At 43.5% G+C, this 26,593-nt stretch overlaps 1 protein-coding gene across 8 annotated transcripts in view; it reads left to right on the forward strand.

Annotated features, from left to right (window-relative positions):
• The first annotated feature begins 919 nt into the window (after positions 1-919).
• LOC106628309 (uncharacterized) overlaps positions 920-26,593 on the forward strand; it is a 34,654-nt gene continuing 8,980 nt past the window's right edge. For 3 of the 8 annotated variants that reach the window (XM_088053255.1, XM_014254688.2, XM_014254689.2), the window contains exons 1-3: positions 920-1,353; positions 10,732-10,875; positions 12,133-12,236. In XM_088053255.1, the coding sequence (XP_087909381.1) occupies positions 960-1,353; positions 10,732-10,875; positions 12,133-12,233 (639 nt within the window). In that variant the 5' untranslated portion in view covers positions 920-959 and the 3' untranslated portion in view covers positions 12,234-12,236. The other 5 variants (XM_014254690.2, XM_088053254.1, XM_014254692.2 and 2 more) reach the window with 5 other exon arrangements.

A 26,593-nucleotide genomic window follows, 5' to 3' on the forward strand; every position in this document is an offset into this window, starting at 1 on the left:
GGGTTTAGTGTGATCAGCAGCACTTGCACTGTGACCAAGAAGGGACAGAAAGGCCTTGCCTACAGCCTCAGTGAGAAAGCACAAGAAGAGCTGGCAGCATCCCTCCTGACCCTCTGCTGGAGGTCATCTGAGTTTTGATGCAGCATTCACCTTTGCTGGCCTCACTCACAAGTTTACTGGGCTCCCCCCAGTTCTGCAGAGGCTACAGCAGTCGTAGGGAGCCCTGCTCTGTGCCCTGCAGTCAGAGATAACTACACCCCGTGCCATGGCACTGCTCTGCCTGCCTGAGAATCGGCAGAACCCTTCCTTAAATCTCTGTTGTCATTAAAAAAAAAAAGCTCTTTCTCCAGCACCCAGCTTGTTTCTTGTCTCTGACCCTCCCTGGACTGGCACAGTTCCTAGAGCCCAGCAGCACAGCGCTCCCAGGGTGGTTTGTTTTACAGCACAACAGGGCTCCCACTCCTGTGCCCACTTGGGTCCCTGCCCAGATTCACTGAAACCACCTGCATTACAGCAGTAGAAGAGTGGCAAATTTAAGAGCCTAAGAGTGCCAAACAGATATGGGGGATTATTTCAATTTCATGGTTTCCCAGTGCTATGCACATGCCCTTTGAAGAAATCCCTTAAAACTGTCTGCTTCCAAATAACCTATATACATCACTGGCCCCAAAGACGACACATGACGAAACGGCCTTACAAAACAAATCCTTACATTTCAGCCCAGCAGAGCATCCAAGTGCACAGCAAAGCCAAGACAAACTGCTTTTGCCTGTACGTGGCTTGAAAATCCCTACTGTTGCTCTATCCCAGAAAATGATTCATCCCCCCACGGGGCTTTGCCTTGCCTCCGCACATTTCGCAAGGCTCCTGGCTTTATAACAGCGTGGTGCACGCGGTGACTCCTGGCAGATTCCTCGGCTCACTTGAGAGTGAGGAGGCAGAAGCTAATCCTCCTAACAATGATTTTCCTCTTGCAGCATTTCTTCCTGCTGGCCACAGACTTAGTGCTTGCCATGACCCTTTCCTGCCTCTTTTATGCCTTCGCGTGCGTTTCCATCGCGTTTCTGACCTGCTGCGTTATCATCTTCTCCTTTGGCACCGCGGAGAGGAATGTTGATGTGAAAAGGAGAGCAATTGTAATTCTTGTGTCCAACAGTTCCATTGGGAGGATGTTTGCAAGGAACCTGGATAAAGCAGGTTTCGGGGTGTCTGCTGCACAATGGTCTGCTCAAGAGGCGAGGACAGTGACAGAAGAGTGCTCATCGAACAAGGAGGTAGCCCAGCTCCATCTGACTGAAGATGAGTATCAGAAGACAGTGAAAACCTTCATAGAAGGCCACTTATCCCTGAAAGGTAACTTTTAGGGCAAACTTGTGGATTGTAGAAATTAAAATGCATAAGATTGTGAGATTGTAGTTCAGCAAAAGAGAAAGGCAGGAATGCTTTAGCAAATGGCAATAACACTCTAACTTCATTGCATTTTGTTGTGCAAAAAAAAAATTTTGCTTTTTCCAGGGGAAAGAGCCTGCTTTGGTGGCTGTGAAGGGCCCCAGCAGACCCCAGTCCCTGAAGGAAGGCAAGGTAGGCCAAGGAAGGAGGGGGAGAAGGTCCTATCAAGGCACAGGGGGCTGGACTTGCTCTGAGAAGAAAATACAGAAATGAACAAGGGGGAACAAAGCACAGACAGTGACCTGAGGTGTGTCTGATTTTTAACCTCTTCCAGAATAAAAAGGAACCCAACTGAGCTCCCTCTTGACTCCTTGGCTGCTATGGGATTCATAAGAGTCAGGTCAGAGCTTTGTGTGGCAGGCTGGGACAGTGTCTCTGAAGCACACTGCCATAATTTCTGTGGGAACACAGGGCCAAAAGCAGCCTGCAGAGCTCATCTGGAACAAGCATGGGGCAAGTGTCCTACTGAGGGGATGGATGTAAGCACTGCTGAAGAACCTCCCCTGTCCTTCCTAGGTGAAGGGTGCCAGTGGGAAGACTGGCTTCTGCCCTGCTGAGTAACCCCTGGGATCCAGGGATCTGTATCCCCACAGCCATAATTTCACATCACTTGGGAGTGATGGAGAATTCAGCCTCAGCCATCAGGGCTGTACCCTCACTGCCCTCAGGGCTATGGGGTTACAAGGGAAGAGGCCAACCCCTCTCCTCCACTGTGAACCTCCCTAAGAGCCCACTGAGCTGCAAAGATCTCTCTGCTTCCCCATACTGCTGCCTTCCTTCTCCAGCTTCTCCATCCCCCTCCTCCATGCTCTTCTCTCTGTGGTCCCTCCGAGGCTCCTTTTGGGGTTTCCGAGGGCAGCGTCTCTGCTCACTCGCACCGAGCTGAGATCTCAGAGAATACCCACATCTCCCCCAGGACAAGTAAGACCCTTGCTACTGCTGCCCAGCACTGAAAGTTGTCTCTGTGCTCCCAGGCCCTGCAGAGGAAGGACATTTTGGAAGTCAGAGCATGCACCATGAAGCCTCCTGTACTGCAGACACCCTTGGAGGGGTGGTAGGGAACACTAGCCAGCACCTGCTGCTGGCTGCAGCTATTCAGGACACAGTTCTCTCACGTTGCTCTTCTCCTCAGAAGCACCCAGTAGACCAGCAGTGCCTGTGCAACTCTGCATGGCCCAGGATACATCCCCCTATTCACTGCCTGCCTGCAGGCTCCAGAAATGGCTCCCTGCACACCAGCAGTGGGTTTCAGACTGAGTGCTCAGCTGCCTGCATGAGAATTTAGGCCCATTACCCTAGGAAAATTACTCTGGTAAAACCTTCTTGTGTGGACAAGGCCTAAAAGCTCTCCAAGCTGAGTATCAGCATACTTGTGTTCTGGAAATGAAGAACAGAGGCTTTCTTAACCAGTGGGAGCTGGTGATTTCTGTGGGCCTGTGCTGTTCTAATTTGGCACAGTGATACCTGTCTTTTTTTGCTCTTGGTTACTTTGGTCCCCATGCCAGTTAAAGGCTTTTGTGGGTGTCTTGTTGTTTTGACAGGGTGATCTGTTGTAGGATCTGTGAGGTTTTACTTTTAGGATCTCCTGCATAATATTCACATCACAGATGTGGAAATGTATTTCCCAAGTGCTGACCCAATTGCATGGCAGATCAAAGCAGTATGTTGGGAGGGGGAAAAAATAAAAATAAAAGAAAAATAAAAAGAGAAAGAAAAACCTCATTTTTTTTCTTGGGTTTCTTTGTTAACACTTTCAAGTAAGTGCTGATATTGATTTTGCAAAATTTACTATGATATTTTTGGCATAGGTGAACATGAACACTCACCACCAACCGACTGATAAAAGAATTTAAACCAAATCAAAAGCCTGCATTAATGGGTTCCCACATGCAGTTTGGTCAGCAGGATCTGAGAGAGATCCTTCTCCTTGGCAGGAGAAGAGTTAATCCTGTAGAGCAGAAGCATTACACCATCTTCTCCATTTAAAAACTTCTCATGCACTTTGTGTATGCAATTTTTAGCTTCTAAAGAAATGAACCTTTGCTAATTTTTATGGGTTTTGTTTTTTTTTTTTTTTTAATTACTTGTCCCCATAGGACTTTTTTATGGTTGTATCTTTGATATGGTAAATAAAATGATACTTGTTCTATATAATCAAATTCATCCTAAATGCCTTTCAAAGTAACACAGTGAAGACAGAATCCCCTAGTCATGGTTCCTTCTAGAATTAAAATACTTGTAACAGCTAAAATCATCTGGCTTTCAATCTAGTACAGGCCCAGCAACCCAAATTTTCAGGAAAGCTAGTACATTTATTTTGCAGTGACTGTACAAATGAATAAGATGCTACCAGGCCTAAGGAGAATGTAACAAAGACACAGAGAAGTGCAAGTCAGCCCCGTTCCAAATTCTTCCTTTGCTGTGTGATTGCTTAACTTGTTTCATAAAAAGCCTTTGTTTCTTCTGGTTTTTAGCCTTTGGTGCTTTTAGATCAGATATTCAAACTTTCTGTGACCAAGAGGTCAAAGAGACAGAGGGAAAAAGATGAGAGAAGGAGTTTTATTGCTCACCTCCAGTAGCTGAGCTTGTACTATCAGATATTGCAAGAGCTCTTGGCATCATGTCCAAGTCCTCTGGGATCGAGCTGCTTGAGAAACTGCTGCGCCGTGTTGCTCTTTGGGCAGGTTGCCTGGAAATAATGGCAATTGCTTCACAGTTTTCAGGATTGACTGCAGGGAGGGTGGAGTAGGGCAAGGAGGAAAAAATGTAGTGGGAGGCAAGACCCAACAGACAGCAACCTGACCTGACTCAAAAAGTGTTCAGACAACCAAAGTGCTCATCTGGTTAACTGCTGGAGCCTCTGCTGTCACAATACCTCAGGGTTCACCTGATCACACACAAGTCACAGGGCTAAGCAAAACCAGCACTGACTGTGCCAGAGGATCACACAATGGTTTGGGTTGGGAGGGGCCTTAGAGGCCATCTAGGTCCAACCCCAATGCCATGGGGAGGGATGCCTTCCACTAGACCTGGTTGCTCAAAGCCTCATCCAGCCTGGCCCTGAACAGTTCCAGGGATGAGGCAGCCTCTGTAATTCCTCAGGCTCCCAAAGGAGAGATGATCCTTGATGTGACCAATGCCTCACCCTGGACAGTCTTCCTCTGTTCATTCAGATCTCTGCTTTGCTGAAGTTGCTTACAAGAGTTCTGTTGGTTTTCATTGGGTTGGGATTTACTTTCTTGTATCTGAATCTCAGATAAGACCTGGCAACTGCTGGATTCTTTGGTACTTACCCATCCCCCTCCCTCTATCCCTGTTTCTCAAATAGGAAGGGCAGTAACTTTTACACAAGCACAGAAATAACTGATGCAAATTAATAATATCAATTCCTAAATAATGTTAGGACCTGTCTGTCACCACCACACTTCATGTTTTTCACACCTGTAGCAAATGCACGTTTCCAAGCCTTGTTCTGCAGGCTCCAAAGGGCCTGGGAAGAGCTGCCTCAATGCAGACAGCTAGGCCAGTGGGAGATATTGGACTGTCACCCTTGGCCATCTGTCCTCATCTCCATGTTGCTGCTGGCAAAGTGGCTCTCATGACCTCTCCCTAAGTTAGTGCAGGTAAGATCACGTTATCATTTGATCAGTTTAAATGAGTGTGTTAAGTCGTGTTAATCCAGCTCATTACTTTCTTCTGTGCACTGTGGGACACTGATGAAATCTCTTTGAGCAGAGCTGTGAGGGCAGTCACACCAGCCTGTGAAGGTACAGCTAATCCTGGGCAAGGAGGGGTGTCCACAGCTGCAGTGGCTTGCTCAGGGCTGTGCACTGAGAGGTTGGCAGAGTTATACAGAGACTGAGTTGTTGAGGTTTCCAGCAGCCCCATGGCTCCTTGGACAGTCTCCACCTCTTCCAAAGGTCAGGCTGCTTTTGCAGTTCTGCTGTGCAGCAGGTAGCAGTGGTAGATGCTCTCCAGGTACTTCCCCTTGCCTCACAACTCTCATTCAGCATTCCCAGACTTTAGTTTGCTGTACAGTTTAGTCCAGGAAGGCACTCTTGGGATAGAGATCCAGAAAAGAAGACCCTACAGTGAGCCTGAACAGGAGACAGAGACATTGGAACTGCTGCCTTGTGTGGTGACCACACTGTAGAAACTTTTGCTTCTAAGGATGCCAGTGTGGTTGATCAGGTTATGCTATTAGAAGGTAACCCTTACTCACTTTCCATGCTGTGCTTTCCATAGGATAAAGGCAAGGCCATCCAGTCATTCCTACACTCACAGCAGAGAGAAAGTTCAGCTTTCTTTTGGAACAGTCTAGCTTAGTGCATGGCATGAGCAGCCGTTCCCACAGCTGCAGAGATGGATTGAACAGATGCAATAATCATTGACTGCAATAAACTACGAGGGAGTAGGAATGAATAAAGCAAACAAAATCATATACTCATGCAATTTTAAAGAGTACTGCATTATTTAACTTCACTCAGTTACAAAAACTGCAGGCCACCTTGGATAAATCAGCCCATTTTCCAAGCTGTAAATGACCATGTTTGGACTTAGGAGTGAAATGAATAACTTTTGCAGCTATGTTTTTGTGTCTTTAATGGGGGTTATCCAGTTTTTGAAAAACTGGCTTGCAATTATATTGCCTTCCTGTCTCTTGGGGATTTATCAAAACGAGAGAAGCACTTTGATACAGCAGAATCAGGGCTATGAAACCCAGAGAGAGAAAATAGATCTCATTCTAAAACTATAGGCTGGGAAGAGTTATTTATTTTAAGATGAAGGGGAGTTTCCCAGTCAAAGCTTCTTTTTAAAAGTAGGAATCTATGCATCACCTGGAGTCAATGTGTCTTTTTCTTTTTCCAAATGAAGCCCTGAATCCAGTTCCTCTGGACATTTTATGGGAGGCCAATTTTCACTTCCTTAAAGTGGTTTTGTAATTCTCTTTTTCTGACAGACAACTTCTCCTCCAAGCACCGAGCACCTGGGACAGCCACATAGAACCTCCTGATTAAAGTCTTACACAATCCAGAAAACCTGCAGCAACACTTCTCTTCTGTCCCCATCCCTCACTCATTGCCTGTGGGCAGAGCCCATTTGGGTTCAAAACCTCCATCCCAAAGCTTTGGTTTTTTGTTGGTGGCCAGAGGATCACTGCTTGCAAACCAAGATCTTTAAGCAATAATTTAAAAAGCCTGTTGGTCTGCCCTATGTTAAAAAGAGGGTTATTTATTTGGGTGCATTCAGAACACGTTGCCATGCTCACCACCAATGTCAGCCATGAGTACAATATGGAAAGAGAAGGAGGTGAAAGAGCCATGCACTGTCAAGGCATTTTTTTATCTTTCTTCCAAACCTTCTGTTTACAGACAGGAACAGAAGTGGATCAGTTCTCAAAAAGAAACCAAACAAAGCCCAGGCAGTTGGATACTTATTTTACACTGTCTCCTAAATTCTGCCAGAAGCCGTTTTTAGCATCCTAAACAGAATACTCCTCACAATGCCCCCGCTTAGCTCATGTGAATTTTAGTCCTAAACCATAAGTTTATCTTACAACAACCCCTAGACAAGAGTTTTATTTCCAAGCTGCATCAATCATTAAACCACACAAGACTGAAGAGTGTTTTTAGAGACTGCCAGAAAGATATCTATATTTATGATATGTCATTCTTTATACGAGCGATCAACACCTTTTCATGCAACTGCAGTGGCAGGATTGGAGATACAAAGTAAAATAAACCCAAATTATCTGGGAAGCTATTTATTTATTTATCATTTATGCATGATGCTAAGCTAATCTCTGATTATGGAAGTCATTGGAAATAATCACAGGTGTAACATAACCCTTACACTAACTAAAAACTTCCCAGGAAAGAGCTTATCATTTCACCAGTTTAGAGATGTTGTCTTCCATTAACCAGAGCTGGGCAGCTTCTGACCAGAAGATATTTTGGAAAAATACCAGTATTGAAGCCCAAAGAGTTTTCAAACAATGCAGTTTGTCAAAGTGTGTGTGCCCCTGGATGTTTTTACTCTACCCCTTACCTCAGTCCTTCTGAAAAGGACTTTTTCCAGAGGTCAGTTTTAACAGGGAAAGGGAATCAAGTGAGAGAAAACATTTCTGCATCTCTGCTTTCCCATATTACAATGTTTGGAGACAGAAACCTGCTGAACAGTTCTAGCACATATGCTCAGAGACTTAATTTGGATTATATGGTAAAACTGAACATGCATAAAAATTGAACACTTCTGTATATGATAATTAAATACTTCCCTGATACAAATAAATTATCTTTGTGATTACACAACATCTGAGTAGATTATTTATTTTAAATCTACTCTTTTCATATTTCCCATTTAACAAACTGTTTTCCCAACACGTAGGCTGCAAACTCCAAGGTAACACAGAAGGACTGTGTGGCATTTTTGGTAGGAAAAGTGGGACAGAGCAAACTCTTGTACAGAGTTCTCCTTGCAGCAGGACAGAGAAGTTGGCCAGGTCTGTGGTCAGCTCAGCCCCTGGAGCTTTGCTTTGGCACTACACTGTTCCTCTGCTTTTCTGGGGTGGTCCTGAGGGGACGAGTCTGGCAGATATAGCCCGTGGCACTAAAGCTCTTAAAAATCCCAACACAGAGCTGAATTTCACCCCTTGGTAGGCTGACTTAGTAATACTGATTTCAAAAAAAATGGCATAAGTTTAGGCCAGGCAACCATCTGCCACCAGAGGGTTAAAAATGAACTTGGTTTTTTTCACATCTATTGGATTAAAAATGCACATGGTGAAAACATTTTAGACCTGATGTTTCAATATCATTAGTCAAATAATTTGTTCTGACTGTGTTGTCAAAAAAAGAAAAAAAATAAAGAAAAAAAAAAAAAAGGAGTACTTTCCTTCTGTTCTTAGGTGCTTTTCCCTGGTTTCTAGAACTACATTTATTCTTTAGTTTTCACTGCTCTGGTTTGGTCAAATAGCTTGAAATCTATGAGCTGTCTGATAAGAAATTACCCTGCCAGGCAGCATTCATTTCTAACCCCTGACTGAATGTAACTTTTTAAACCAACAGACTGAGGCACAACAAATAGGTATTTTCAATAATGAATAGCATTCATATTTCCTCCCATAAAAACATTTCTCACCAGAGAACCATTCCCAGGGGTTAATCCAGACATTTACACCTGTATGTGTCTATCTTGCACAACACCTGTCTGCTTCTCTTACTGGCTTTCCCCTCTAGATCCCAGTGTTGGCATTTAAATTCCATTCTGCCTTGCCCTCAATGTAGAAATATAAACACCACAGAAGTCCATTTAAACCTTAAAGCAGAGCCAAAATTTAGTAGCCAGAAAGTTTTTGATTTTTCTAATCCTGTTCTGGATTTGAAGCGCTCTTTTCCTGTAAGTCCAGGTCCCTGTCCTTCATTACAGCCTTGTTTCACCACTCCCATTTCAAGTGGCCATTATTAAATTTACTGAGATGTCACCAATCTAAAGCTAAAACTCCTTTCAGGTTGCTTGCCTTCCTCTCCTTCCCTTCAGCCACCTTTGTGGTTTCACATTAAATATACTAAAAATGCATTTTCTCTCTTTTTTTTGCTACTCAAGACTTGAACAAAATCAGGAAAGCTTTTAGTCCTCATTAGAGATTTGAATTTCCATCCTGTTTTAAATTATGGAGGGTACATTTTCCAATGAATAAACACACTGATGGAAAATTCCCGAGCATTTCCCATAACCATACACATAACATTAACTAATTTACCAGGTATCAAACTGCAAAGGGAGGGACCAGGTCCTTCTTATCCATCCATTCAAGAACAGCAGACTCCAATGTTATTTATATAAGGTCCAGAAAATAAAAATACAGGCAGAAAGATGAGAGTAAGTTACAACATTTAAAAAAAAAAAAAAAAAGAGAGAGAAGAGTCTATAATAATACAAAAGAAGCAAAGTCCCCAGATGTTTGGATGCCAGAAACAGAGGTGACAGGAAGAATGCTCCCGTCATCCATTTGCTCTCTGTATCCCTCTCTTCAGACCTCTCCAGCAGATTTTTATTCAAGCCACCAGCTCCAGGGCACAGATCATGTCTGTCTGCATCAGTCATGTGGATACTGATGCAAAACAGGTCGATGCATTGACTCTGCAACTCAGCCATGGCAGCAGGTAAAAGGAGACTTTGACTCTTAGCTCTGTTTTCTGAGAAGCAGAGAGGCAAAGTGCTGAGAAGGACAATTCTTGGCCAGAAAAAAGTCACCTGGAGCTTTTCTTGGGCTCTTGCTAGAACATTAGGGAGGCATTATTCTGGCTCTCTCTCACCAAGGCCAGGCAGGGCATTTCTTTCCTCAAGCAGGAAGTCACTGTCTCCTCCAACAGCACCCAGCCTTTCCCCTCTCCCATGGATGCACTATCTGGAGACAATCTGGAGCAGCCACCAGGTATTAGAGAAACATGACTCCTAAGTAGACACTGCATTCTTATGGGTCAGAGCCCCTTGGCACTCTCTTTTGAAGTTACCCAAGCAGATTAAAATCCCCTTTCAAAGATTATTCAGACAGAAATGCCCCAGTTCTGATTCATTTTTATTACAGAGTAAAAAACTTTTGTGCCTGGATATGCCCCCATGTGATATTTGGATGTAATGGCTTGGCATTACAAAGGGCATAAGAGCCTTAAAGAGAACAGGTCTCATTCAGTGATGGTTTCTAATAAATGTAATTTGATTTTTCCTCAAACATATTTCTTGGAAAATACTGCCCTTGCTTTGCTTCTAAGAAAAGCAATTTGCTAACATTTGTCTGATCATAAAATTGATTTGACCTTCTGCAAGTAATCTGACTTTCCAGCAGGTTGCTGAACTATTTGAAGTGCATTAGGTTGTTCATAGAACACAGCTTTCTCTTGTTTATTCTGGATAATCTATTCATATAACAGATGGAAACACTTCCAAAACTTTCATAGAAAGAACTTCAAGGAACTGATAAAAAAATAAATATTTGAAATTCCAGGGGAATATGTAATAACACATTTTGGTGGACACAGAGAGGAATAACTACCTTTGAACCAGCTCTGTTTCTAATGCTGTGACTCTTGCAAACTATGGCCCCCTCCTTCCCAGCATGGATGGCTGCTATTGAGCTCATTACCATCAGGTTTTTAATTAGAATGAGCTGCAAGTGGCAAGATTTCATCTATACCTGTTATGTCTTTGGAGAAACATCACCACGTGATTCAAGAATGAGGTGTGTGAGTTAACTTAGCTCATGTCCTGTTGATTTGGCAGGCATGTACGGGAAGATGAGGAAGCCATCGATCCTGATATGGGATGAAGGGACATCAGACACACGTGGGGTACCTGAGAGAAAAACCTCCTGTGAGGGGAAGAAAGCTTTCAAGGCTCCACGCAGGAACTGCTTATTGCAGACAGGTACAGCTGAACATATTCCATTTTCTGACAATGTCTAGATGAGGGGAAAATATCTTTATAATGTCACATTATAACATTCTTTCCAAAATTTCAAAAGCAAAGTTCGTTTGTGGCTGCTTCTCACCAGGGCTGGTCACAGAGAGCTTAAAATGTGGGTTTAAAGGTTTTAGCTAATATTCTGGAAAAATGTTGCTCTCAGATTGGTCTTTTAAACAAGACTACCTGGGTAGGACAGAGCTAAGATGTGCAAAATCAGCTCTGCAAAGCTCCCACTGTTCCAGGGACCAGCTGCGTTCCCTCCTCCTGACACAGAAAATAAAACCTCATGGCTCCCATAAGCAAAATGGAATTCAGTAACTGGCAGCACTGGGCCTTTATCAGATGGCAGAAATTCTCCTCCTGGCTTGCTCTTCCCATGGAAAATACTGCTGTTTTAGCATTCACTTGGAAGAACTGTATTGTCAGGGCTAGTTGCTTGTAGGAAGACTTCCTGATTAGAAATAACCCTCTAATTAAAACATGTCACATTCATTTGTAGTTACTTATTCAATTATAAACTACAAACAATAAGTTTGTAGTTTAGCTGTGTGTGAAATGTCCTCTGCAAGACTGCCACCACTGGAAGGTGTTCTTTGGGCTTGTAAGGGTCTCTACAACGCAGGCAGGTTCTGCCCCTGGGGAAGAGATGACTCTGGCTGTGGTGTCCCAATGCACTTAGGAAAAGAGCAGTAACAAAAATTAAAAGAGCAGGCAGCTAAATACTCCTTTATGAAATTGAAGGAAAAAATAGGCATCTCCTCCTTTCTCAAGTGGTAGGGATTAGATGTGGAATATATCCCAGAAAGATGATGTAAACAATCCAGAAATCTGTCTCCCAACTGCCTGATTGTCCCACCCATCCTTTCTCCCCACAACCCCTCTCTGGATCCCAGGCAGTCAGCACTGGGAGGTGCAGCACTGATGCTCACTGCTAAACCTCCTGCTGCTGGCTTCCATGACTCAGGTCATGTTTGGGGGGCACATTTGCACTGTGTGGAGGGAGCTCCGCTGTGAGCAGCCCCTTCCCCACAGCCCTGGTGCAGAGAGCAGTGGCAGGAATGGGACAGGGAGCAGTACCTCCAGGGTGTTCACTCTAGGAATCCAAAGCCCATTGAGGCTGTGCTAACAAAGTTTGGTTTTCTGGGTTTTTTTTAAACATTAATGTCATCTTTTGCTATTGAGTTAGTGGTTTAAACAGTGTCACTTTTCTATTTGCAGCTCTCTGCATCTCAATCCTCTTTCACCCACTGACCTGTGTCTTGAGTTTCCTGAAGAGAAGCCCACAGCTGCTCGTGCCTCTGCTGAAGTCCAAAAACTGACAGGTGAGGCAGCACTCAGGGCTCAGTTTCCTGCCAGAGGTAACCAGCACCTCCCTTACCCCTGCTGGGACAGGGAAGGGGGACCCAGGTGGTGGGGAGAGGGCTGGGAGAACTCCCAGGAGCAGCCTCCTGCAGCACTCTGACACCTCAAGGACACTGCCTTTCTGCCTCAGTGTGGCCCTGAGGAGTCCAGCCCAGGGCACAGCAGTACATTCAAACCAGTAGCAAACAAGACCAGCCGGCTCAGTCTCCAACACTGAGGCAAAGCATTAACTGCTCTCCAGCAGCTCACTGGATTTTAAGATGTACAATAGTTCCTCTTAAAGGGGAAAAACCCAAAATATCCTGTATCTTGTTCATTGCTGGACCATCTGCCCCAGTTCCTGTACTCTCACTGCTGCAGGCTCTGAAGGCCCTTGAATTCCATTTACTCCAGCACATGGCTGGAAGAGCAATTGAAATGGTGTTCCCCAACATCCCTGCTTGAAAGGGAACACCCAGGGCACCCTATGATTCCAGGCTTTAGGGCAGGAGAGAAAACAGAAAAAAAAATTAAAAACAGAAAATAAAAGACCAGACGGTTCATGAGATGACCTGTCAGTGTCCCCACTGGGCAGTCTGATCTTTTCTTGCTAAAGGGGAGAGGGTCCCTGGCTCTCCATCTAACACTGCTGCAGGTTTCTGGTTCTCAGTAGCATCTTTAACCTTTCTGAGTGTTGGATCAGGGCCCACAGAGCAGGCTTTGGATGCTGCATGGAACACAGAGGGGGATACAGCCTGTTTGCCCCTGCCCTGTGTCACCAGTGGCCGCTGCAGCAGCTGGGCTGAGGCAGCACATGCAGCCAAACAGCAGCAGGAATGAACTCAGGGAAATGAGCAAACAGCACTGAAGAGTTGAAACACTCCTGCTGTCTTTCAGCCAGGAAGGGAACCCACAGAGCACTACACATTAGCACTGTCACACCACAATGAAAAAAAGGAGAGTAGCTGGGATCAGAAGTGACAAACTCCTGGCAGCAGGGGATTATGAGCAGTGACTTCAGTTGCAAGACAACAAAAAATGTGGATGAAGACAGAAAACACCTTCAGAACCATGACACAGGTCTGCAACTTCCTTGTAAGTCTAATCTGTAAGGAAGAGAACACCAAGACACTGAAATTTTGGGTTGTTCATTACAATGCTGTACTGTGCACACTGGGATATGCACAGAGGAAAAAACATCTGAGGTGAAAGGAAATAAAGGAAGAACTCTGCTGGGAAGCAAAACGCTAGGGTTTGGTTTTTATTATCTAAAGCCACAACTCAGAACTGCCTGACTGATGATAAGAGATGTCACCCTCCCAGGGAGCTGGATCCAGGGAGGAAAAGGAAAGCTTTCAAAACAGCTTGTGTAAGACATTAAACCAGCTTAATATCAAATCAGACTGAAAACAAACATTTTAATTCTGTAACATCAAAGCACTGAGAGAGAACATGCTAAAGCAGAAAATTCCTGAATTAAAAGCTTGAGGTTTTAGTCTTTACACATTTGGCAAATAACCAGTTACATGAATAATGCCAAACCCATATATTCTGCAGAACATCCCAGGAAATGTTTAGTCAGAACCCTGCTCTGTCAATTCTCTCAGTGTAAAATCCCATTCTGTGCACATAACCCTGTACAATTTCAGCTGATAACTGTTATTTTCTCCTCCAAAATATGGCAGGGGACATGTGTGGGCTGCTGCATAGCTACTGCTTCTCTCCCAAAGTGACATTCAAGCAAAGGATGCTGCCTGCTTGTGTACACTGTTGTATTCATGGTCTGAATTAGAAACATTATTAGAGACATTATGTGAGCAAAGCTCCTGAAGACCTCAGTGGAAGTTTTGCTGGCCCTAGGACTTGGGAACGGCCTACATTTGTTTATAAAGCTTTGCAGTCCATTGGGATACAGGGAACTACTGTGTGCAAGCATAAAATTATGACTGTGAGGCAATACCACCATTAGATAAATTATAACTTCACTTAAAAGTATGTTTAACACATATTAGTTATATCAAACTAACACTGAAGTTATAGACTGCTGAAGATGACTAAGGGATCTGAATGCCCAGATGCTTTTAATTTGAGTGGGAATGAGGGATTTGAATTCCTTAATTCAATAGTGTTGAATGTTTCATCACTAATGTATAACACAAAAAAATGAAAGCAACTGGCTTTTCAAGCCTACAAACCTGGCCAAAAGATTCTGGCAATGTCTTTTGAGACACATTTCCCCAAGCATACAGCCATTAAAATCAGAGATTCAGAAAATCCTGAAAGTATTCCAAGTCTTGATGAATGTTTTCAGAAAAAAAATCCAACAATTCCAACATGATTTTCAATAGATCACTTGGATCCATTTAATAAAAATGTAATTGGGCTATAAAAGTCTGCTAAAAGAAAAATAGCTTTAGCACCAAAATTCCATATCCTGCAACTCAGAACAGAAAGAACTGATCATCCAAGACCTGTTCTTTCACCTCAGTCTTAACTGCAATACTTCCATTTTTTTAACCTTTTTAAGAAAGTGCAGAATTTAACTTCAAATAGAACAGATTTTCCTGGGAAATACGGTAAAATTATTTCCCAACAGAACTGAAATGTTAGTGGTGATAGAGAACCAGAGGGAAGCTGGTTACATGAACACATCCTTTTACCACTTTAAATTATGTTAATAACTAATCTACAAGCCAGTATTATTCCTTTATAGATGTCTGCATGCCTGTCAAAAGATACTAAGAGAGGATCCCCTTGGATTAAAGACTCTCCAGCACTGTCACTCCCTTAGTAACAATATCACTCTATTTTTGGGGACATTTTTCTCCTAACTTTCCTCCCCTGAGCAGGGGTCAGACACAGGAACAGCTCCACTGAAGCCAGAGCAGGTACTAGCCACCTCCACGGTGGATATTGGGAGGTATTTCAGACAGCCTGAGGTGAGAAACTTCCCTTCATGTGTTTATTGTATTCAGGAAAGGACAAAGAAGGAGGAGAAGGCAGGGAAGCAAAATAATGATTAGTGTAATGGGATTTGCTATTCTTGTTAATAGTTTAATCAATATAAACATACAGAACCCTCTGACGTGCTTGCCATGCTCAAGTTTCTCTATAATTAGCTCAACACTCTTAAGCCATGGTTAGTACCACCTGCATTTCTACTGCTCACTTCTGCAACAAAGAAAAAAGCAGGACTGGGATTTTCTGTATCTAAAATTCAGCCATGCACAAGTGACCATGCCTTGGTGTGTCCTGGCTGTGCTGGATACTCCAGACACACAATGTGGATGTGACAGGTCTTGGGACAGGTGGGACTTGCTCAATATGAGCAGAATGATTTTATGTGTGCTGTGCTCCAAGGCTCTGCTTGCACCAGACTTGCAGGTAGAGCCACACGTTCTTCTCACCTGCACTGGAGATAGCCCAACACTTCCAAGGCTTTGCAGATCACACACACCTGGAATCTATGCTTGTCACACAGTTTTTCCTTGGAGGAACAACTCAGCAGCAGCCCCTGAGCTGAGAGTTCATCAATGAGGTAGTGAAGAGATGCAAAAGACAGGAAAGCAAGAGACACAGTAAGATGAGGCAGAACTGGTCCCAGGGTGGGACAGCACCAGGCCCATGGAGGTCACTGCAGTGAGGCTGGTGGTGCCACACAGGCTTTGCTGAGTTTTTTACTAGAGCAGTTGTGTCTGCAATTTGTGCCATGTCAATCAGGGGATGTTACTGGTGTCATACCACAGGACACAGCATGTGTTCTAAGGAGCCACAGGCCTTCCTTACAATCCTTTACCTTGATTTTAGGTAGAGAGAGAAAGAGAATTTGTGTTAACTTTTGCTCTCGTCTCTCTAAACAGATAGAGCCAAAAGCATATATAAACATTGTATTGGTGTATCAGTATAAAGCTCATTTAAAAGGCTTAAAACTGACTTTGAAATAAGCTGAGACAATCTCCAAATTGACAAGTGCAAGGCAAGAGGGGAAATAATCTCTACAACTGGCAGATTTCCCTGAGGAACATCTTTCTCCACTGCAAAGCTCGAAGAGGGGGGCACTCCTCCATCCAAATGCCTGTCCCCACAACCTCAGGAGAGGGAAGTTGTGCCATTTATAGCTGCTCATCTGTGAGCAGACACTGCATTGAAACTGTGACTGCCACAGGCAGCATCTGTCCGAGCAGCCTGGGTCCCAGAGTACAGGAACTCAGAAATCATGAAGTCACAAGATTAGTTTGCTATAATGTGTTTAATTTATTTTGGCATTCCCTAGGGATGAAAATAAATAGCAAAAATGAGTATGGGCAATGCTGTTGTATCAGCTCCGAAAAGCATGAAAAACCACAACTGCAAGAAACAATGTCTCATGGGTAGTTATTTTGGCCTTTTAAATATTTTTTTTTTTTAATAAGGAACAACTCACAAGTTTCCATTGTGCCACTTGGATGCACTTTGCACTGCACTGTGTCACAGGTCAGCTCGTGCCCAAGGCAAAGCCTGAAATACCATTCCCCACTGGAGCGCCAAGATTGTCACTGCACAAATACGTTCAAACAGATGCAAATACTGATAACGCAGCGATACGGGAAAAGCTCCATGCGTCCAAGGAGAAGTTAAATAACAATCCTCTCTTGCCTAGGACCAGCAGAACAAACTTCAAACGCCGATCAAAACCTTAAATACCCACTGCTACGGCTGAATCCTTGTTTCAGAAGGGATCTCCCACTCCTCTGCCTCTTTTCCAGTGGATGTGAGAACCTGTCCACCCCTACAGAGAGGACAGTGAAACTGATAGGAGCATTACAGAGTGTGACTTGGGGAAAAGAGAAAGTCAAGGGGTCTGGAGTTCTAATCCAGTGCTCCAGACAGGCTTTGGATAATGCTGCTGACTGATCGTCCCACAACATTTGAACTTGAGCATTTCTGTTAAAGAAATCTTAACATTTTCAAGAGCTTGGGTTTAGGAAACTGAGATCAAGCCAATTAGACATTGGTTGTCCCACCAATTAGTCAGTTTTCCTAATGAGGAGAATTCAGTGAAACTGCTTTCCTGGGAGCTTGTTTATAAAGCAAGTTCAGAAATCAAGCAAAAAATCCAGTTACCTTGGTTATTCCCTATTTGCAGTACTACTTCTGCTGCTGCTTGGAGAGCTGTCAGAAACCTGTTCTACATTACTGCTCTCTATCAGCCTCCAAAACCATCACTGAGGGGCTCAGGCAAAGTTGAACCAAATCAACAACTGGTACTTCACACACTACTTATCAAGTGAGTTTCAAGTTAGATATTGTGATTTACTCCTTGCTGCATGCACCCTCCTACCCTGTTCTTCTCTGTACTCACACATATAATACTTGTTACCCTAGAAAGTTACACTTACACATTCAATGCTTCCAAGATGGAAAAACTCTGGATAACTAGAGCTGTACTGCTAAGAAAACAAGATACCCTTTCCATTGAGATGATATTACTGGCTCAGACTTAGTTAAGTCAGCCTGGATTTATGCTGGTAGATTAGTGTAAATCAGTCCCAATAGAACCAGAGGTCTAGAATGGATTTCCAGAGATTATTTAGTCCTCTGGTCTGGGTAGGGGAGGACATGCAAAGGCCATTCCTGACAGGGTCTAGCTTATTTTGAAAGAGTCACAGACCTCTCCCAGGAAATCTGCTCCAGTCCTTCACACTCCCTTAGAATCAGATTAGTTACTAAAAATAAAGTGCCCTGATTTTCCCCGGAAGCAATTTAGCCCAAAGTTTCTTATCTTAACTGCCAGGGTCAGGAAGACCAAATTATTGCCTTTTTCCTTCACAGCAGCTGCCAGTGTTTTGGGGAGAAATAGAGTCTTCCCCTCAGCCTCTCTCTCCTGAGGATGAAACCCCCACCATCTTCCCTAGCAAATCAAGCCTTTTAGACCTTGGATCAGTCTTCCTGAGCCTTTTCATACTCAACCCAGTCCAGCTCAACTTTGAAGTACCCTAGGCAAAAGCAATGCTCCTGCTTGCTGGATTATTGCACTTGCCACAGGGGGAACAGTCCTGCTCACACACTTCATGTGCCTTTTCCGTAACAGCATGGTGTTTATTGATGATCAGCTTGTGAGCCATCAAAATCTTTCATCTTTATTGATAAGTCACCTACACATGTAGCTGTTGGTCCCCAACCTGTCCTAACTACAGAATAACCTATATGGAGAGTTTATTGTGATACATAAATCTGTTTCAGGAGAGGGACAATGCACTGTTAAAGCTGCATGGCAAGATGATTTTGGTGGGTTTTTTACCACCTCTCCACCTGCAAGCCTCATACTGAATTCTAACCCTGCCCAGTGTGCTCACAGCTTTCCCAAAGTGTTGCCAGCTGCAAGTTTAAAGTGCATTCTCCCTCTTGCCTCAGCCATCCCATGAAAGACAAAATAAAACCCCCCCTAAAACACATCCCTGTCAATTTTCCAACCAGTTTTGCATCCAAATATTTTCAGCCATATCATCATTATAAGGGCACATGTGAAGCAGCTTCAGAATTCAAATCTTTGAGTCTCGTGTCACAAAAAAAAATTTTGCTGCCTGTTACTCATCCCCTCAATTACTTTTAGGTGCTCTCCAATAGTTTGGTTATTTGTTCCAGTGTTTTTCCAGGAACTAAAGGTAAGCTGGCAGGTCTGTAATTCTAGACCTGCTTGTTAGCACCACTTTTGGACCTACAGCTCAAACCTGCACTACTGGGCTTTGCTCCAACAGACCACTTTAGCCCATATTTAATTAAGAGGGAGAGACATCTGTGGCTGTAGAGTGGTTGAGTCACATGCTTATTGCTACACATGTGCTTGGATGTTTTACTTGTTCCTAAGAATAGATACATATAAAAAAATCAAACAAAAAAACCCAACACACTAAACCCAAGCAAAACAGAGATGTATTTTCATACAATGCTTACAACTTTAAGAATGGAAATAGCAAGAAATACTAAACATTGATTTTTCACTGATCCTAGGAGATCATTCTCCAATGCTCTGTGATCATCTCCACTATGGTGACTTCTCCTGCTGCTTCATTCTCTTGTTTTGTTAGATCTCTCTCAAATCTCCCATAATACCTATTACATTATGCCTCCAGCACATTCTTCAGCCTTATTAGTTCTTCCTTTAAGGGAGATAATGAATTGATTAGATGTCACTTAATCTGTCATGAACTGCTATTGACACCTCTTGCAGCAGCATTCTGTGCATTCCAAGGGTGTTTTTATGCTTCTGAAAGAGAGAGTACTGACAGCTCTGGAGAGCAAGATTGATCTCACTCCCAGGCCAGCTCTGTCCAGAGCAGCTCAGACCAACAGAGCTCTTACATCTCCTGACTTCAGGATTACCTCAAGCAACATCCCAGAAGGAAACAGCACATTGAAAATGGTCAAAGGACCAGCACACAGCAACAGAGCTCTCCCAGACTCCTCTGCTGCTCCCCATTGTCCCCTCCAACCTCTCCTGATCCCTGCCTAAGGCAGTTTGCTTAAACACAGCCCTTGATCTCATGCTGCTGAAGCAAATGAACCACTTACAGCAGTGGAGTGAGCTGGACTGCCCTCCCCACTGGTAATTCCTCAGCTCTGCCAGCCCAATGGATAATTGTCATTGGAACAGAGTCAATGGATCATCAGGTGCTGAGTCCCAGCCCCTAACTCCCATCAGTTTTGCTCTGCTGGGTTTTCCTTCTTTCTGTTGCTGCTTGTTCCTCCCTTCCAAGCTCAGGATGGATGTGGTCAGTCAGGTTTTCTTCCACACCTCTTCTATCTAATTTCTTAACATTCTCTCCACATGAATTATTTCCCCAGATCAGCAAAGAGACCTCAAACCACACTGCTTATTCCAGATTAAATTTATCTTATGCATACAGAATTGGGGAGGAATTCCAGCTACCAGAGCTCTCTTGCAAGCTAATTATTCTTCAAAGAAGTTTTAGGCAGTCCTGGGGAGCATCTAACTATTGATTTTCTACTCTGTATAATTTCTCTGCAAAATGTAATCATTCTCCTCCTTTCTCATACTGTCACTTGTCTCTCAGAACAACCTGGGAACAATAAAATAGTGGGATAGAGGGCACCAAGAAGGGCACCATCAAAAAAGATATATCTCTGTGCAAGCAGGGGCTGTAAAAGCAAACCCAAGAAATGTCTGTAGACCTTGTTTAATATTCATCAGCCAGTGTAGGGTATAACTGAAACCCAAATGTAACTGTTCTGAAAATTCAGGCTAGAAGGAAATCAAATGGAGACAGCGCTCTCAGTGTGCTGCCATTTCAGAGTTTCTCATTTCAGGATTTCTAGAATAAATGTACCACAGAGGGAAATGTTATTGAATACATTGGTTGCTTACAAATGGCTACATTTTTATAGAAATACACTTACTGGGAAAAAAAAAAAAATTGGCAATCAGAAACTCCAAAGAACTGGCCTAGTATAAATCTATTCCTAAAACACAATTTTATGGAACAGCAAAATAAAAATGGAATTGAGACCAGCACATCTTAAAAATCCTGTTGTGCAATATTAAGCTGGGGTTTTTCCTCCATCTCCTTGCACAAGAAATTGTGATACATGATTAACTTAATGAACATTAAGAATGCCTTTTGGCTTCAGAAATTTAGCACCTTTAAATACACCTGTAATCAGAATATTTAAGCAGATACTGAATTCCCTGCTGCTGTTTAATTCCTGTGTGTTTGCTATGAGCTCCAGCCTATTTAAGGACACCAGGGAATCATGCTGAGGGACAGGCAGGCTCTGGAGGGGCCAGAACCGCCTTGATCATAATCAGGCGACACAGACAGGAAGATAAGGGCTTGTGAGGAGGGAACAGGGAGAACAGGGCAAAGCACTACTGCTCTTCAGTTCAGGGGTTTAGGAAAACACCTTTTTTCAGCTTCTGAAAAAAAAGGGCCTGTATGTTTTCATAAATGTAGGATAATATGAGGAGGCAGGGCAAAGGGCTCAGAAACTGCCCTAAACAATAACATTTCCATCCTGTTATCCTCAAAGAGCTGGCCCTGCCAGCCATGAACTCCCTCTCTGAACCCAGAACCTGGCTGTCTGTGCTGTCCCAGTGCAGGGCCAAGGAGGTAACCCCATGCAGTTGTTCAAAGATGTCAGGCTGGACAGTGCTTCTGGCAGCTGGAGATGGAACTGTGTCAGAAAAGCCAAACCTTCTTTTCCCTGGGCTTTCCAGGAGGAAACCAGACCTATTGATTAATTCCTTTTGCATAATGTGAGTGAGGTTTGGGACCAGAGGCAGGTGGGTGAGTGGTAGCTGCTGTCTCGAGTCACTCTCTGTGGGTCTCACATTGCACCAGTGAGCTTAGCAGCAAATTTCACTGTTTCTTCTGTTCAAAAGCCTTTCTGCTGTCTATGATACAGCTCCTCTTGCACCCCTCCAACTCTAAAATATATTTCCATCCTTTGGGCTTTTCTTTTTGGCTTTTTTTTTTGGCTTTTTTTTTTTTTTTTTTGAGGGGACATCAGTGTCTGCATGTATTATTCTTGTCCTGCACACAGGACGACTCAGACTTGTGAATAAGGAAACCAGGCTTCTCTGTCACGTTCATCTGATTTGATCTGTTCTCTTAGACCACTTCTCCTGCACTTCCTTACCCATCCTTGTGCTCTCACTACCAGCTGATACACTGCTAAGAAAAGGCAAATTATACTCAGTACAAAATTGCAGTGTAATTTCCACCAAGCTATTTCCAATAGAAATTGGTGTCTTGGATCCTCCAGCCTGGACCAACTGGCAAATGATGTGCCACCTTCTGGGCTGTCCTTGAACAGCTGAACACAAGGGCAATAGGAATTTCAACCACCCAGTCTCTGATTTATACCCTTAGCTAGAGAGGGATGACAGTAAAATTATCCACACTTTCCCCTGTACCAGCACTTCTCAGGATGACAGACCTGGGTGCTTTTCCAGCAGACTCCTGGCTGTGCTGGTCATCACCTCAAAGCATGATCTGCCCTTCACATGAATGTCACTATACTCTAGAAATACACAGTGATCTGGGGTTATTCAGCAGCAGCATCACCACGGGTTCTGTCCAGGATGAACAAACACAAGCCCTTCTGAGGCCTGTAAACTGATGGCCCCACGGAGCAGGGAAGAGAGATGCTTTTTGCTAAGAGAAAGAGCAGCACCCTCCTGTGCTCATGTATATTTATTGCACTGCAAACTCAGCTCTTTTGCTGCTCATCAGCACGAAGTATTTTTTGGCCATCAGCCTCCTGGGTCTCTTTCATTGCATCCCCCTCCAGCTGTGTTTTCAGGGATGGAACTTTTCCGCTATTCTTCTAAATCATCCCAGCCCGCCTGGTTTCCCGGCGGTATTTCCTGCTTGTCCGTTTGTCTGGCTTGCTCCCTGCCCGTCGGATCCTGGCTGATGTGCGGGCGCTCGGCATTATCGAACCCCTGAACCTGGGGCAGAGGGTGCTGCCCGGGGCTGCAGGGCAGAGGCCACTGCTGCCTGCACAGGGGAGGGAGAAGGTGTTCAGGACAACCCTCTTTTCCTGCAGGTTTCTCCCGCACAGGCTGCCACCTCGCGGGGATGGACTGGCACAGGCGTTTTCCGGGAAATAGCAACTCCCAAGTGCAAAGAGCTCATTACTGTCAATATTCTGCACTGATGATCCAAGGAAACCGCAACCCTTCGGGTCCCTGGCTTGGCAAAATTGTACAAGTGTAGAGATGATAAAGTTGTTCAGCTTCTAATGTGGTTGGGGGGATAAGTTCTCCATAAAAACAAGAGCTCTAACTGGCAAATCTATAGGTGCCATGGTGGAATATTAGTCAGAAAGAGCGACATTGGAACACTTACTCAAAAGCTACAGCCCTGCTGCCTGTGTCACTGTAGGAGCTCCTTGTATGAGTCAGATTTCACATTTCTATCTCTTGCACGGTCAGAATCTGCATCAATCAATGTAAATATGTCCTCTGCATTTTCAGGCACTTAATTTACACCATGAATCAAAATTACTGGAAGTTAATTCTGGGCAGATTTCGAGTAGGATATTTAAGGCCTGGGTAAACTTCTTTAAAATCTGCTAATTCTTATGCTGGATCAGTTTATTGAAAAATCATTGAACCTATTTTGTATTTACTCTAATACCACTGGAATTTCCCAACAGTGTGACAGTGTAAGGGCTTTTCATCAACTGGGAAGAGTCCCTGTGTTCAGACATACGCTGTTTCTCAAATAAAATTAACTTTTAACCAGAGATAAATCCTAATTTCATGATGTTGTACCCCTTTTTCATTAATCCTCAAGTTCAAAACAGTTGACCTGATGAAAGCGTATCTGCACTGTGTGCCTAAGGTGAAAATATGTCCTGGATGAGACCATTTTGATTTCAGCACTTTCCACATCTTGTCACCAGGAAGAAAAGGAGACTTGATCTCCCCTCATTCTTATCCTCCACCTCCAACTGAAGTTCTCAGTTTGCTGTGCTGAGGTAATCCTTCCATGACAGAAGTGTGTATTAGTCTGTGTGGACAAGCAGCCCAAGCATTTTTACTCCCTTGGGATCATTTTGCAGTAGCATTTGGAAGTCAGAATCATCCCACATTTGTCTTTCAAGTCAGAAATGAGAGACATACAGCAGTGTTTATTTTTTTGTTTGTTTCTGGAATGTGTTATTTAGAAGGTATAGGGTGTCTTTTCACTTTCCACACTGCCCCTGCATAAGGAAACTCCAGCTGAACCATCTGTCCCTGGGCCAGGGGTGTTCCAGCTGAAAAAGGATCAGTCACTTCAGGTTAGAGAAGATGGCAAATTTTCCTGCTTCTAGGAGAATTTTCTTTCCATGTCTCTCTCTTGCTTTGTTACCACTCCAGTACTGCCATAAAGTACTTAATCTTAGGGATTTACTAAAATAACTTCTGACAAATGGAAAACTTAATCTCTGGAATAGTCTGGACACCGTATGCAGCGACAAGTATTTGAAAATGTTTCATGGGTAGAGATATTCCTGCCTTGCCTTTTAAATAGAAGTCATCTCCCTTTTTTTGACACATTGAGCAATATACATAGCATCCTAAATCTGTTTTGTCAACTGAGTCCAGAGTTTTTTAAAAATATGCAGCAAGATTTTAATACAGCTCATCACATTATATAGAACCAGACATCCTGCTTAGTCCTCAAAGGCTCGATATTCCCCATGCACAGCCCACATGCAACTGCTCCTGTCTAATTCCATGGGATGACAGCCTCCCATTGGCTCCTTTCCTTTGACACCACGGCAGAGCCTTCTCCCAAAGTAGGACATGCAGCTCTCCAGCTCAAAAAACTGTAAGCCTTTCTGTTCAGACTATCTTTGGCTGTTTAACTGCACCAAACCCCCATATTTTGACTTTCTTCCTGGAAAGCTACTTGTCTGAGTCCTGAAATGCTTGCCCACAGATGCAAATTCAGTGTCAGCTTTTTGGGTATTTGCAGCAAGCAGCGTCATTTATGTGTTAGCATTAGAAGTAAGAACTTAATTTGCTGAACTTCCAGATGGACTGGTCAAGATGACCTATATGTTTGTTTTTTTTCTTTTGGATAAGCATAATTTTCACCAGCACCAAAAGGTTCCATAAGCCTGCCATGCTGTTTACTGTACAATAGCAAGAGGAGTGTTACATGGTCTGGGGGCTGAGGTGACAAGACAGAATGGATGCCAAAGAGAAGTCACATTTGTCAGGAATTGTGTGATACAGCCAGCTCCTATGGGTCAGAGATCCTGATCCTGCACCTGAAAATCATGAAAGCTCCAAAAGCATTAGAATGTTAAAAGAGGGGTCTGTATTTATAGTTCGCTGGAGCTTTTTGGAGGCACTCTGTCAGATTATCAGCATTTTTACAAAGCTTTGTCGAAGTGGATCTCTGCACCAAAAGGGATTCGTGTGAAACCAAGGATGGCTCTGCAGTTATCTTAAAAGACATCAGAGTTTCCTTGCTTCCGTCCTTGCTTCAGAATACAAAAAAAATAATGACTTCCACATGATGCCGGAGAGTTGAGCCTGTAAGAAAGACATCAAAGACCATTACTCCTCCTACCCACTGCTGAGAGTGGGCACCACTGAGCATGGCAGATGGCAAATTTTGAGACAGCTCCAGTTTGCAATAAGGCTGCCAGGAGGGGTAGAGGGCTGAGGGAACAGGAACAAGAGAATGAGTAAAATAAGCAGAGGTGAGTAGATATGATAATAGGGAAAAATGTAAGATGATTAAGAGCAGAGAAAAGCTACACTGCCTCCTCCCTTCCCTTGTAGCTTGATTTTGGCTGGAGTTGTGCTGGACAAAGATCTGTGCATATTATTTAAATGCCCCCAAGCAAGCTCTGCTACTCACGGCCACTGATCCTCTGCTCAGGAATGAGGTAAAAAGGAGATCTGTGTTCCCTGAAATCAACCTGGAAGTCCCAGGGTGCAGTAGAGGAACACAGCCCATCCCAGCTCTCCTTTATCCTGGTCCTTTACAGAAACGTGACAGTCCTTTAGAAAGGAAGTTTGTTTTGAGGGTAGAGATAGCATGGCAACACAATAGCAAAAAAAAAATATTATGATGCCTTCCCAGAGCAACTTGTTATTTCACACTGTAAAATTTACTGGCATTTTACACAAAATAAAGCTATAAGCTTTGAAGAAAAAGCTTCAGAGGTTGCTGTTCCCAGAAATGCTCACAGAAAGAGCTGAAGATTCCTGGACATTTTCTGAGAGCAGAATTTTCCAGATCCCCATCAGTATCAGTCTCTAAGTCTCTTCCACTTCCTCATCTACTTCCTCAGAATCCAAGCCTTCACTTAGACTTGCTACAGGTAAACCACAACTAACTGGAATTGCATAAGAGGTACAACAGATTAAGATAGAGCTAAAAACTTCATTTTTTAAAATTAAAATAAGTCCTAAAGATGGGAAAGATTTCAGAAACTAGACAAAGTATTAAATTCAAAATACATATTATCATGCAAGCATGTGTATGTGTGTGTACACGTGTGTCTATATATTTGAGTTAGGAACAGAATACTATAAACCAGAGGAAAATCATTCGCAGAAATAAATAAATTTTACTGCAAATGTGCTGCACTGGAGACCTAAGTGGCCTCATTTCCTGGACTAGGTAGTCATGAAGTTGTTTTTAAGTGTGAAGGACACAGTTGCAATCCATAACTTTCAGCCTAAATGATTCCATTGCTTTGAAAACATACTGCTCCTGTTCTCAGATGGGAGTGTGTCACATTTGTGTACCACCTTTTTAACACCTTTAGGTTTACTTTTTTTTTTTAACAGAGCATAAAATTCAGAGGTTAGTTTGGTCACCTCTTA

The sequence above is a fragment of the Pseudopodoces humilis genome, chromosome 3 (assembly GCF_049639895.1).
Source record: "Pseudopodoces humilis isolate 2021_Gansu_Grassland_sample_001 chromosome 3, ASM4963989v1, whole genome shotgun sequence".
NCBI classification, from domain to species: Eukaryota; Metazoa; Chordata; class Aves; order Passeriformes; family Paridae; genus Pseudopodoces; species Pseudopodoces humilis.